The 14,130-nt window shown below is 45.3% G+C and overlaps 1 protein-coding gene across 1 annotated transcript in view; it reads left to right on the top strand.

Moving 5' to 3' along the window:
* LOC109884815 (large neutral amino acids transporter small subunit 4) overlaps positions 1-14,130 on the top strand; it is a 38,848-nt gene that overhangs the window by 3,962 nt on the left and 20,756 nt on the right. Inside the window, exons 3-5 of the mRNA XM_031807763.1 lie at positions 7,041-7,347; positions 9,529-9,584; positions 10,910-10,986. Of these exons, the coding sequence (XP_031663623.1) occupies positions 7,041-7,347; positions 9,529-9,584; positions 10,910-10,986 (440 nt within the window). The remainder of the gene's footprint in view (positions 1-7,040; positions 7,348-9,528; positions 9,585-10,909; positions 10,987-14,130) is intronic.

The raw sequence follows: 14,130 nt of genomic DNA, 5'->3' as shown, positions 1-14,130 counted from the left end.
CTAGGAGGACCCCAGGAACATTAGGTGTCTAGAAGGGAGGACCCCAGGAACATTAGCTATCTATGAGGGAGGTCCCCAGGAACATTAGGTATCTAGGAGGACCCCAGGAACATTAGGTGTCTAGGAGGGAGGACCCCAGGAACATTATGTATCTATGAGGGAGGTCCCTAGGAACATTAGGTGTCCATGAGGGAGGTCCCCAGGAACATTAGGTATCTAGGAGGACCCCAGGAACATTAGGTGTCTAGAAGGGAGGACCCCAGAAACATTAGCTATCTATGAGGGAGATCCCCAGGATCATTAGATGTCTAGGAGGACCCCAGGAACATTAGGTGTCCATGAGGGAGGTCCCCAGGAACATTAGGTATCTAGGAGGGAGGACCCCAGGAACATTAGGTATCTAGGAGGGAGGACCCCAGGAATATTAGGTATCTAGGAGGACCCCAGGAACATTAGGTGTCTTAATAGACCCCAGGAACATTAGGTATCTAGGAGGGAGGACCCCAGGAATATTAGGTGTCTAGGAAGAACCCAGGAACATTAGGTGTCTAGGAGGACCCCAGGAACATTAGGATCTAGGAGGGAGGACCCCAGGAACAATGGGTATCAAGGAGGACCCCAGGAACATTAGGTGTCTAAAAAGACCCCAGGAACATTAGGTGTCTAGGAGGAACCCAGGAACATTAGGTATCTAGGAGGACCCCAGGAACATTAGGTGTCTAGGAGGGAGGACCCCAGGAACATTAGGGGTCTAGGAGGGAGGACCCCAGGAACATTAGGGGTCTAGGAGGGAGGACCCCAGGAACATTAGGTGCCAAGGAGGATCCCAGGAACACTATGTGTCTAAGATTACACCAGGAACATTAGGTGTCTAGGAGGACCCAAGGAACATTAGGTGTCTAGGAGGGCCCCAGGAACATTAGGTGTCTAGGAGGACCCCAGGAACATTAGGTGTCTATGAGGGAGGACCACAGGAACATTAGGTGTCTATGAGGGAGGACCCCAGGAACAATAGGTGTCTAGGAGGACCCCAGGAACATTAGGTGTCTAGAAGGGAGGACCCCAGGAACATTAGGTATCTAGGAGGACCCTAGGAACATTAGGTATCTAGGAGGACCCCAGGAACATTAGGTATCTAGGAGGACCCCAGGAACAATAGGTATCTAGGAGGACCCTAGGAACATTAGGTGTCTAGAAGGACCCCAGGAACATTAGGTGTCTAGGAGGGAGGACCCCAGGAACATTGGATGTCTAGGAGGGAGGACCCCAGGAACATTAGATGTCTAGGAGGGAGGACCCCAGGAACATTAGGTGTCTAGGAGGACCACAGGAACATTAGGTATATAGGAGGGAGGACCCCAGAAACATTAGATGTCTAGGAAGGAGGACCCCAGGAACATTAGGTGTCTAGGAGGACCCCAGGAACAATAGGTGTCTAGAAGGGAGGACTCCAGGAACAATAGGTATCTAGGAGGACCCCAGGAATATTAGGTATTTAGGAGGGGGGACCCCAGGAACATTAGGTGTCTAGAAGGGAGGACCCCAGGAACATTAGGTGTCTAGAAGGGAGGACCCCAGGAACATTACATGTCTAGGAGGACCCCCGGAACATCAGGTGTCTAGGAGGGAGGACCCCAGGAACATCACGTGTCTAGGGGGACCCCAGGAACATTACGTGTCTAGGAGGACCCCAGGAACATCAGGTGTCTAGGAGGGAGGTCCCCTAAAATTCACAAATTCTACAGCACAACGGCAGAGTAATATCTTAAGTGTAAAACTAACAATGACTCAATAATCCATGCCTTCTGGGAAAGCTATGAAGTCCCAAAGTTATGGGCGGAGTTAGACAGTTGGCTGTCAGAAGTTTTACAATGTAAATGTACTTTTAATCCATGTGTCTGCATATTTAAAGACATGGCATATGAGGGTGCAGTGAAATACCCAATAGTGGGGACCATACTTTTCTCGTCAATGATTTTGAAAAAACATTTACTTCATAACTGGAAATCAAATGATCCTCCATCATTACGACCGTTGATGAATCAAATGTATTGTTACAGAAACATTGAAACGGTGTGTGTTAGAGAAAAATAGAACAGTCAATGAGACCATAGAATGCTACAAGCACTGGACAGTTCCAGGGGATAAAGGATGAGGGGGACTGTAGTTGAGACACAGGTGATGTCCTGTATCGTTGCCATGGCAACGCGTATGATGCAGCTGTGATGCATTGACGTTTGTTGAAATTCGTCTGTATCCATACCTCTTTACTTATTTCACATTTTGTTGTGTTAGAGCCTGGATTCAAAATTGATTTTTAAACAAATGTATCACACCCATCTACCCACAAAACCCCACAATGACAAATTGAAATCTGAAAGTGTATTGTAATTTTAAGTTGTGTGATTTTACAGAGCTGATCCTTGATTCTACATGACAGACTATCATATCTGTTCTCCACTACAGAGCTGATCCTTTATTCTACATGACAGACTATCATATCTGTTCTCCACTACAGAGCTGATCCTTTACTCCACATGACAGACTATCATATCTGTTCTACACTACAGAGCTGATCCTTTACTCCACATGACAGACTATCATATCTGTTCTACACTACAGAGCTGATCCTTTATTCTACATGACAGACTATCATATCTGTTCTACACTACAGAGCTGATCACAATCCTTTACTCCACATGACAGACTATCATATCTGTTCTACACTACAGAGCTGATCCTTTATTCTACATGACAGACTATCATATCTGTTCTCCACTACAGAGCTGATCCTTTATTCTACATGACAGACTATCATATCTGTTCTACACATTACATTTCTATCTCAATACATTGTTACTTTGTTATGTGTGTGTGAGGCAGAGATACAGAGGCCAACATTACTGAGGATTGTCTCAAGTTCACTGATAAACTCTGAAGAATAAGGGATGGAGAGAGGGAGGTAAAGAGAGAGAGAGAGAGAGAGGAATAGAGAGAGAGAGGTAAAGAGAGATGTATAGAGAGAGGGATGAGAGCGGTATGGAGAGAGAGGAATAGAGAGCGAGAGAGGTAGAGAGAGATGTATAGAGAGAGGGATGTGAGTGGTACAGAGAGCGAGAGAGAGAGAGAGAGGAGTAGAGAGATGAATATGAACTCAGCATAAAAAGAAACATCCTCTCACTGTCAACTGCGTTCATTTTCAGCAAACTTAACATGTGTAAATATTTGTATTATCATATCAAGACATGAGACATAAACTGAACAAGTTCCATAATAAGGGGGGGTCAAAATTAAAAGTAACAGTCAGTATCTGGTGTGGCCACCAGCTGCGTTAAGTACTGCAGTGCATCTCCTCCTCATGGACTGCACCAGATTTGCCAGTTCTTGCTGTGAGATGTTACCCCACACTTCCACCAAGGCACCTGCAAGTTCCCAGACATTTCTGCTGGGAATGGCCCTAGCCCTCACCCTCTGATCCAACAGGTCCCAGACGTGCTCAATGGGATTGAGATCCGGGCTCTTCGCTGGCCATGGCAAGACACTGACATGTCTGTCTTGCAGGAAATCACACACAGAACGAGTAGTTTGGCTGGTGGCATTGTCATGCTGGAGGGTCATGTCAGGATGAGCCTGCAGGAAGGGTGCCACATGAGGGAGGAGGATGTCTTCCCTGTAACGCATAGTGTTGAGATTGCCTGCAATGACAACAAGCTCAGTCCGATTATGCTGTGACACACCGCCCCAGACCATGACGGACCCTCCACCTCTCCACCTCCACCTCCACCTCTATCCCGCTCCAGAGTACAGGCCTCGGTGTAACACTCATTCCTTTGAAGAACAACGCGAATCCGACCATCACCCCTGGTGAGACAAAACCGCGACTCGTCAGAGAAGAGCACTTTTTGTCAGTCCTGTCTGGTCCAGCACCGGTAGGTTAGTGCCCATACGCGACGTTGTTGCCGGTGATGTCTGGTGAGGACCTGCCTTACAACAGGCCTACAAGCCCTCAGTCCAGCCTCTCTCAGCCTATTGTGGACAGTCTGAGCACTGATGGAGGGATTGTGCATTCCTGGTGTAACTCAGGCAGTTGTTGTTACCATCCTGTACCTGTCCCACAGGTGTAATGTTCGGACATACCGATCCTGTGCAAGTGTTGTTACACGTGGTCTGCCAATGCGAGGACGATCAGCTGTCCATCCTGTCTCCCTGTAGCGCTGTCTTAGGCGTCTCACAGTACGGACATTGCAATTTCTTGCCCTGGCCACATCTGCAGTCCTCATGCCTCCTTGCAGCATGCCTAAGGCACGTTCACACAGATGAGCAGAGACCCTGGGCATCTTTCTTTTGGTGTTTTTCATAGTCAGTAGAAAGTTCTCTTTGGTGTCCCAAGTTTTCATAACTGTGACCGTAATTGCCTACCGTCTGTAAGCTGTTAGTGTCTTAACAACCGTTCCACAGGTGCATGTTCATTAATTGTTTATGGTTCATTGAACAAGCATGGGACACAGTGTTGAAATCCTTTACAATGAAGAACTGTGAAGTTATTTGGAATTATCTTTGAGTTTATATATATATAGAGAGAGAAAGGAATAGAGAGAGAGAGAGGTAAAGAGAGATGGATAGAGAAAGGAATGAGAGAATGGAGAGTCAGCATGTGGGAGACGAGGTCTTGTGGGTCGTGGTTGGCTGTTCCATTCCAAAGGTCTGTTAACAGGAAGTAGACTTGGAACCCTAACCAGCTGGACTCAGCTACAAAATACACCTCACTCAGCATAAACAACACATCACTTTTTACAGTCACCACCTTGTGTGTGTGTGTGTGTGTGTGCATGCGTGCCTGCAGACTGACTCACACGGTCCCTACTGGAAGTCAAAATTCTGACGTTACTCTTATCTTTCTCTTCCTCTGTCGTTGTTCTTTAAAAACTTCTGACTTGTTCCTCATTCTCTTTCTCTTCCTCATTCTCTTTCTCTTCCTCTGTCTTGTCCCTGTCTCTGCTCTCTCTCTGTCGACTAAAGTCAATTGAGTTGATCTTATTATTTCATTTGATTCTTATTTAATAAAGTTGAGTCGTGAAGAATGTTTTAACTTCAGAAGTAAAGAGATACTTTTCATGTTTCTATATTTGATCAGTGGAAGTATTTCTCAAACTGAATCCTAATCTATCGTTGATATGACAATAACAACACGTTCCTGTGTATTGTATCTCTTTATCCATGCATGGCATAGTGCCAGAGAGGAACTCATAAAGGCCCAGTAAAGCAGAGATAATATCTATGCAAATACCTCGACTATCTCTATCTTTTCTCTTTTTATCTGTTCCCCCTCTCTTCTCTCCTCCTCATGTTTTTTTTGCTGAGAGAGGGCCGGTGGTATCAGAGAAGGGAGGTTAGTATTATCGGAACAGGCAGGGTGTGTGTGTACTAAGCTGTTTCTAATCAGAGTTAGAGGGCGAAGGGTGAGGTCACATGTGGCTGAGGTTTCCCTAGGGATCATCAACTAGATTCAGGACAGTCTAGACCAGGTATCATCAACTAGATTCAGGACAGTCTAGACCAGGGATCATCAACTAGATTCAGGAAAGTCTAGACCAGGGATAATCAACTAGATTCAGGACAGTCTAGACCAGGGACCATCAACTAGATTCAGGACAGTCTAGAGCAGGGATCATCAACTAGATTCAGGACAGTCTAGACCAGGGATCATCAACTAGATTCAGGACAGTCTAGACCAGGGATCATCAACTAGATTCAGAACAGTCTAGACCAGGGATCATCAACTAGATTCAGGACAGTCTAGAGCAGGGATCATCAACTAGATTCAGGACAGTCTAGACCAGGGATCATCAACTAGATTCAGGACAGTCTAGACCAGGGATCATCAACTAGATTCAGGACAGTCTAGAGCAGGGATCATCAACTAGATTCAGGACAGTCTAGACCAGGGATCATCAACTAGATTCGGGACAGTCTAGACCAGGGATCATCAACTAGATTCAGGACAGTCTAGACCAGGGATCATCAACTAGATTCAGAACAGTCTAGACCAGGGATCATCAACTAGATTCAGGACAGTCTAGAGCAGGGATCATCAACTAGATTCAGGACAGTCTAGAGCAGGGATCATCAACTAGATTCAGGACAGTCTAGACCAGGGATCATCAACTAGATTCAGGACAGTCTAGACCAGGGATCATCAACTAGATTCAGGACAGTTTAGACCAGGGATCATCAACTAGATTCAGGACAGTCTAGACCAGGGAGCATCAACTAGATTCAGGACAGTCTAGACCAGGGATCATCAACTAGATTCAGGACAGTTTAGACCAGGGATCATCAACTAGATTCAGGACAGTCTAGACCAGGGACCATCAACTAGATTCAGGACAGTCTAGACCAGGGATCAGAGGGAGGAGAGGGGGATAGACTGTCCTATCATTCTTTATTTCTTTGTGACTAACTTGTGTACAGGTATACCAGAGAAGCCACATCCCTGATTGGCAGATTATTGGCAACCCTGATTAGAAGTACCTGTTGCTCATCAGTTGCTCACCTGTGTTCCCTACAAACGCTGTTTTGAATTAAAAAAATGGTACCTACACACTGAAGAAGGCTGCAAAGCTGAAAAGTATGTGAACGCTATCCCTGCCGCATTAAAACAAAGCCTTATGCAACATATTTTTGAATTCTGAATTGACAGGTTTTACGCACCAACCAAACTGCTGTAAGAGCGCGATGGTCCCATTTTAAAATCCCAGCACAGGGTAGTAGTATCTTCATGAAGTGGCCGTGATGTCAAGTAACACAGAACCATGTGTCAGAACAACATCACTTGACCACCTGACTACCACGCTACTCTGCTAATCTGCTGAGGCATTCTACCTCACGGTTCATTCACCCAGAGTAAAGTGCAATGCTGCATCTCTCTCTCTCTCTCTGTTGTCTCAGCAATAATAATAGTGGACATGGGATTACCAACAAAAACAACAATAACAATATTAATGAGAATAATATCTGATACTGACCCTTCCTCCCTCTAGGTAACCACACCTCCTCCTCCAACCTGTCTGTCCCCCTCCCCCCACCAGAGGGCGATGATGACTACAGTGATTACTACTCTGAGGCAGAGGGTGTGGTGGGGTTAGGGGATGGGGTAGAGATGAGGCCCCTGGCCCCCCAGGACCCCAATGGCCCTATGAGGATGAACGGCTGGCTCATCTGTAAGGACCAGGATGAGATGTTGAACCTGGCCTTCACAGTGGGATCATTCCTTCTATCAGCCATCACTCTGCCGCTGGGCATCGTCATGGACAAATACGGACCACGCAACCTACGACTGCTGGGCAGGTAGGAGAGAGCGATAGGAGGAGGGACAGTGGGTGGAGGAGGGGGAGTCTGAGTTCAGTCTGTGTTGGTTTAAATGGCTAAACAGGTGTGAGTTGACGTGGTATGAGTTTACATGGTGTATGCTGATTGGCTGACAGTCGTGGTATACCACGGGTATGACAAAACATCTAATTACGTTGGTAACCAGTTTATAATAGCAATAAGGCACCTCGGGGGCATTGCGTCGTGCCTAAGAACATTCCTTAGCCGTGGTATACATGTATACATCAGCGATGTTGCTCTTGCTGCTGGTGATTCTCTGATCCACCTCTACGCAGATGACACCATTCTGTATACTTCTGGCCCTTCTTTGGACACTGTGTTAACAAACCTCCAGACGAGCTTCAATGCCTTACAACTCTCCTTTGTGGCCTCCAACTGTTCTTAAATGCAAGTAAAACTAAGTGCATGCTCTTCAACCAATCGCTGCCTGCACCTGCCCGCCCGTCCAGCATCACTTCTCTGGTCGGCTCTGACTTAGAATATGTGGACAACTACAAATACCTAGGTGTCTGGTTAGACTGTAAACTCTCCTTCCAGACTCACATTAAGCATCTCCAATCCAAAATGAAATCTAGAATCGGTTTCCTATTTCGCAACAAAGCATCCTTCACTCATGCTGTCAAACTTACCCTTGTAAAACTGACCATCCTACCAATCCTCGACTTCGGCGATGTAATTTACAAAATAGCCTCCAACACTCTACTCAACAAATTAGATGCAGTCTATCACAGTGCCATCCCATATCACTAAATCCCCATATACTACCCACCACTGCGACCTGTATGCTCTCGTTGGCTGGCCCTCGCTTCATACTCGTCACCAAACCCACTGGCTCCAGGTTCTCTATAAATATTTGTTAGGTAAAGCCCCACCTTATCTCAGGTGGGGGTTTATGATGTCATCTGTGTAGAGGGGGATCGTCCAAAGAAGGGCCAGAAGTATACAGAATGGTGTCGTCTGCGTAGAGGTGGATCAGAGAATCACTAGCAGCAAGAGCGACATCATTGATGTATACAGAGAAGAGAGTTGGCCAGAGAATTGAACCCTGTGGCACCCGCATAGAGACTGCCAGAGGTCCAGACAACAGGCCCTCCGATTTGACACACTAAACTCTATCTGAGAAGTAGTTAGTGAACCAGCCGAGGCAGTCATTTAAGAAACCAAGGCTGTTGAGTCATCCGATAAGAATGTGATTATTGACAGAGTCGAACGCTTTGGCCAGATCGATGAATACAGCGGCACAGTATTGTCTCTTATCGATGGCGGTTATGATATCGTTTAGGACCTTGAGCGTGGCTGAGGTGCACCCATGACCTGCTTGGAAACCAGATTGCGTAGCGGAGAAGGTACGGTGGGATTCGAAATGGTCTGTGATCTGTTTGTTGACTTGGCTTTGGAAGACCTTTGAAAGGAAGTGTAGGATAGATATAGGTCTTTTTGCAGTTTGGGTCTAGAGTGTCTCCCCTTTGAAGAGGGGGATGACTGCGGCAGCTTTCCAATCTTTGGGGATCTCAGACGATACGAAAGAGAGGTTGAAAAGGCCAGTAATAGGGATGGCAACAATTTTGGAGGATCATTTTAGAAAGAGTTGGTCCAGATTGTCTACCCCAGCTGATTTGTAGGGATCCCGATTTTGCAACTCTTTCAGAACATCAGCTATCTAGATATGGGTGAAGGAGAAATGGGGGAGGCTGTGGGTGGTGCAGGGCTGTTGACTGGGGTAGGGGTAGCCAGGTGGAAAGCATGGAAAGCCGTAGAAAAATTCTTATTGATATTCTCAATTATCATGGATTTATCGGTGGTGACAGTGTTTCCTAGTCTCAGTACATTGGGCAGATGGGAGGAGGTGCTCTTGTGGGCTTACAGTGGCCCAGAATGTTTTTGAGTTTGTACTACAGGATGCAAATGTCTGAAAAGTTGCAAATCGCGGGGGCTGTTCGATTCTAATGCAGAATGCCACAGGATGTTTTTGTGCTGGTCAAGGGCAGACAGGTCTGGAGAGAACCAAAGGCTATATCTGTTCCTGGTTCTAAAGTTTTTGAATGGAGCACGCTTATTTAAGATGGTGAGGAAAGCACTTTTAAAGAATAACCAGACATCCTCTATATGATATTGATGTATTGTTTGTGTGTATTCCAGTGCCTGTTTCTCCTTCTCTTGTCTTCTCATCGCCTACGGAGCATACAACCCTGATGGTGAGTAGACTACCTAGCATACAGTACCATGTCACCAAACTACCTTATCACCAAACTACCATATCACTATCACTACATCACCAAGCTACCACGTCACCAAACTACCATATCACTATTACTACATGAACTAGTTGTAATGTCACCAAACTACCATGTCACGATCACTACATCACCTAGCTACCATGTCACCTAGCTACCATATCACCTAAAAAATACATTAGTATCACTATAATACCTAGCTACCATATCACTATATTACCTAGCTATCATATCACTATATTACCTAGCTACCATCTCACTATATTACCTAGCTACCATATCACCTAGCTACCATATCAACATATCACATAGCTACCATATCTCATAGCTACCATATCACCTAGCTACCATATAACCTAGCTACCATATTACCTAAATAACATATTAGTATCACTACAATACCTAGCTACCATATCACCATCACTACATTACCTTGATAACATATCACTATATTACCTAACCACCATCTCACTATATTACCTAGCTACCATATCACCTAGATACCATATCACTATATTACCTAGCTACCATATCACTATATTACCCAGCTACCATATCACCTAGCTACCATATCACTATATTACCTAGCTACCATATCACTATATTATCTAGCTACCATCTCACCATATCATCTAGCTACCATCTCACTATATTACCTAGCTACCATATCACTATATTATCTAGCTACCATATCACTATATTACATAGCTACCATATCACCGTCACTACATTACCTAGCTACCATATCACTATATCACCTAGCTACCATATCACTATATTACCTAGCTACCATCTCACCTTGCTACCATATCACTATATCACCTAGCTACCATATCACTATATTACCTAGCTACTATATCACCTGGCTACCATATCACATAGCTACCATATCATCTAGCTACCATGTCACCTAGCTATCATATCAACATATCACCTAGTTAACATATCACATAGCTACCATATCACCTAGCTACCACGTCACCTAGCTACCATATCACCAAGCTAACATATCACCTGGCTACCATATCACCAAGCTAACATATCACCTAGCTACCGTATCACCAAGCTAACATATCACCTAGCTACCATATCACCAAGCTGCCATATCACTATGTGTGTGTGTGTATATCTTTAGGGTGTATGTGTGTGTGTATATCTTTAGGGTGTATGTGTGTGTGTGAACGTTTGTCCATTTGTGTTTATGCGTATGTGTGTCTGAAGGGAATACGTGTGTCTGTGTCTGTGTGTGTGTCTGTGTCTGACGGTGTCTCCGTCTTCCTCCACAGAGCTGTCAATCCTGATCTTCATCGCGCTGACATTTAACGGCTTCGGAGGAATGTGCATGACCTTCACCTCCCTCACGGTGAGAGAGAGAGTATGGTACAGTGTCTGTCTGAGAGAGAGGTACAGTGTCTGTCTGAGAGAGAGGTACAGTGTCTGTCTGAGAGAGAGGTACAGTGTCTCTGTCTGGGAGAGAGGTACAGTGTCTGTCTGGGAGAGGTACAGTGTATGTCTGAGAGAGAGGTACAGTGTCTGTCTGGGAGAGAGGTACAGTGTCTGTCTGGGAGAGAGGTACAGTCTGTGTGTGGGTGAGAGGTACAGTGTCTGTCTGAGAGAGGTACAGTGTCTGTCTGAGAGAGGTACAGTGTCTGTCTGAGAGAGAGGTACAGTGTCTGTCTGAGAGAGGTACAGTGTCTGTCTGAGAGAGGTACAGTGTCTGTCTGAGAGAGAGGTACAGTGTCTGTTTGAGAGAGAGGTACAGTGTCTCTGTGTGAGTGTGTGTATGGTACTGTGTGTGTGTGTGTGTGTGTGGTACGGTGTCTGTGTCTGAGAGAGAGGTACAGTGTCTGCCTGAGAGAGAGGTACAGTGTCTGTGTCTGAGAGAGAGAGGTACAGTGTCTCTGCCTGAGAGAGAGGTACAGTGTCTCTGTCTGAGAGAGAGGTACAGTGTCTTTGCCTGAGAGAGGTACAGTGTCTCTGCCTGAGAGAGAGGTACAGTGTCTCTGTCTGAGAGAGAGGTACAGTGTCTGTCTGAGAGAGAGGTACAGTGTCTGTCTGAGAGAGAGGTACAGTGTCTGTCTGAGAGAGAGGTACAGTGTCTGTCTGAAATAGAGGTACAGTGTCTGTCTGAGAGAGAGGTACAGTGTCTGTCTGAGAGAGAGGTACAGTGCCTGTCTGAAATAGAGGTACAGTGTCTGTCTGAGAGAGGTACCGTGTCGGTCTTGGAGAGAGGTACAGTGTCTGTCTGGGAGAGAGGTACAGTGTCTGTCTGGGAGAGAGGTACAGTGTCTGTCTGGGAGAGAGGTACAGTGTCTGTTTGAGAGAGAGGTACAGTGTCTCTGTGTGAGTGTGTGTATGGTACTGTGTCTGTGTGTGTGTGTTCTGTTCAGATTCCTCCATATTCACTTGTGATCCAAAACAGAAAGTGTGTTTCATTGACGTGTGGGTGTGTTTTGCATACTGTTTGTCTCTGTCTGTGTAGAGAACACTGTGTCATTCGGCCTCAGTTGTTTTCAAAGATTTTCTCTTTTGCATTACACAAATCCATATCATCTCGATACCATATCAAAACATGTCAGCACACAAACCCTCTTGTGTCCTCTCTCCCTCCTTCTCTCTCTGGCCAGGCGCCCTGTCTCCTGTCCTGTGGTCATGATAGAGAGCGAGAGAGGGAGAGAGAGGGAGAGAGGGAGAGAGTAGAGAGAGAGAGAGAGGGAGAGAGGGAGAGAGTAGAGATGGAGAGAGTAGAGAGAGAGAGAGAGAGGGAGAGAGTAGAGATGGAGAGAGTAGAGAGAGAGAGAAGGAGAGAGAGATAGATGGAGAGAGTAGAATGAGAGAGAGAGAGAGAGAGAGAGAGAGGGAGAGAGTAAAGATGGAGAGAGTAGAGAGAGAGAGAGAGGGAGAGAGATAGGGAGAGAGAGATAGATGGGGAGAAAGGTCATTATCACTGTTCCAGTACTTCTCTCCCACATTTTGCTTTGAACAACAACAACACAGACTTGCTCCAACTCTCTCTCTCTCCCACATATCTGCATCCTTAATGTAGATCCACAATGAAACATTGTACCATTCAAGGACAGACAAACACAGAGAGTTAGAGAGGTGAAAGACAGACGAGGGGGGATAACCTCCCATCCTCCAAAATATTCTGTGATTTTAGAGTTTATAGTCTGATAGACAGACATTTTCTAGTAGCTTGGTGGTAAGTTGAACTAAATTCAAATCTAGGTAGTGTTTTCAGTGGGTAACTACTGTTTTCCCATGTAGTGGTGTAGCGGTGTAGCTAACAACTGGAACTACACACTACTGTTTTACCATGTAGCGGTGTAGCTAACTACTGGAACTACACACTACTGTTTTACCATGCAGCGGTGTAGCTAACTACTGGAACTACACACTACTGTTTTACCATGTAGTGGTGTAGCTAACTACTGGAACTACACACTACTGTTTTACCATGTAGCTAACTACTGGAACTACACACTACTGTTTTACCATGTAGAGGTGTAGCTAACTACTGGAACTACACACTACTGTTTTACCATGTAGCGGTGTAGCTAACTACTGGAACTACACTCTACTGTTTTACCATGTAGCTAACTACTGGAACTACACACTACTGTTTTACCATGTAGAGGTGTAGCTAACTACTGGAACTACACACTACTGTTTTACCATGTAGTGGTGTAGCTAACTAACTACTGGAACTACACACTACTGTTTTACCATGTAGCGGTGTAGCTAACTGCTGGAACTACACACTACTGTTTTACCATGTAGCTAACTACTGGAACTACACACTACTGTTTTACCATGTAGCGGTGTAGCTAACTAACTACTGGAACTACACACTACTGTTTTACCATGTAGCGGTGTAGCTAACTACTGGAACTACACTACTGTTTTACCATGTAGCGGTGTAGCTAACTACTGGAACTACACACTACTGTTTTACCATGTAGCGGTGTAGCTAACTAACTACTGGAACTACACACTACTGTTTTACCATGTAGCGGTGTAGCTAACTACTGGAACTACACTACTGTTTTACCATGTAGCGGTGTAGCTAACTACTGGAACTACACACTACTGTTTTACCATGTAGCTAACTACTGGAACTACACACTACTGTTTTACCATGTAGCGGTGTAGCTAACTAACTACTGGAACTACACACTACTGTTTTACCATGTAGCAGTGTAGCTAACTAACTACTGGAACTACACACTACTGTTTTACCATGGAGCGGTGTAGCTAACTACTGGAACTACACACTACTGTTTTACCATGTAGCGGTGTAGCTAACTAACTACTGGAACTACACACTACTGTTTTACCATGTAGCGGTGTAGCTAACTACTGGAACTACACACTACTGTTTTACCATGTAGCGGTGTAGCTAACTAACTACTGGAACTACACACTACTGTTTTACCATGTAGCAGTGTAGCTAACTACTGGAACTACACACTATTGTTTTACCATGTAGCGGTGTAGCTAACTAACT

Source organism: Oncorhynchus kisutch, linkage group LG28 (assembly GCF_002021735.2).
Source record: "Oncorhynchus kisutch isolate 150728-3 linkage group LG28, Okis_V2, whole genome shotgun sequence".
NCBI lineage: Eukaryota > Metazoa > Chordata > Actinopteri > Salmoniformes > Salmonidae > Oncorhynchus > Oncorhynchus kisutch.
Note: the sequence above shows the minus strand (reverse complement) of the source record. Positions and strands in the feature narration are given on the sequence as shown.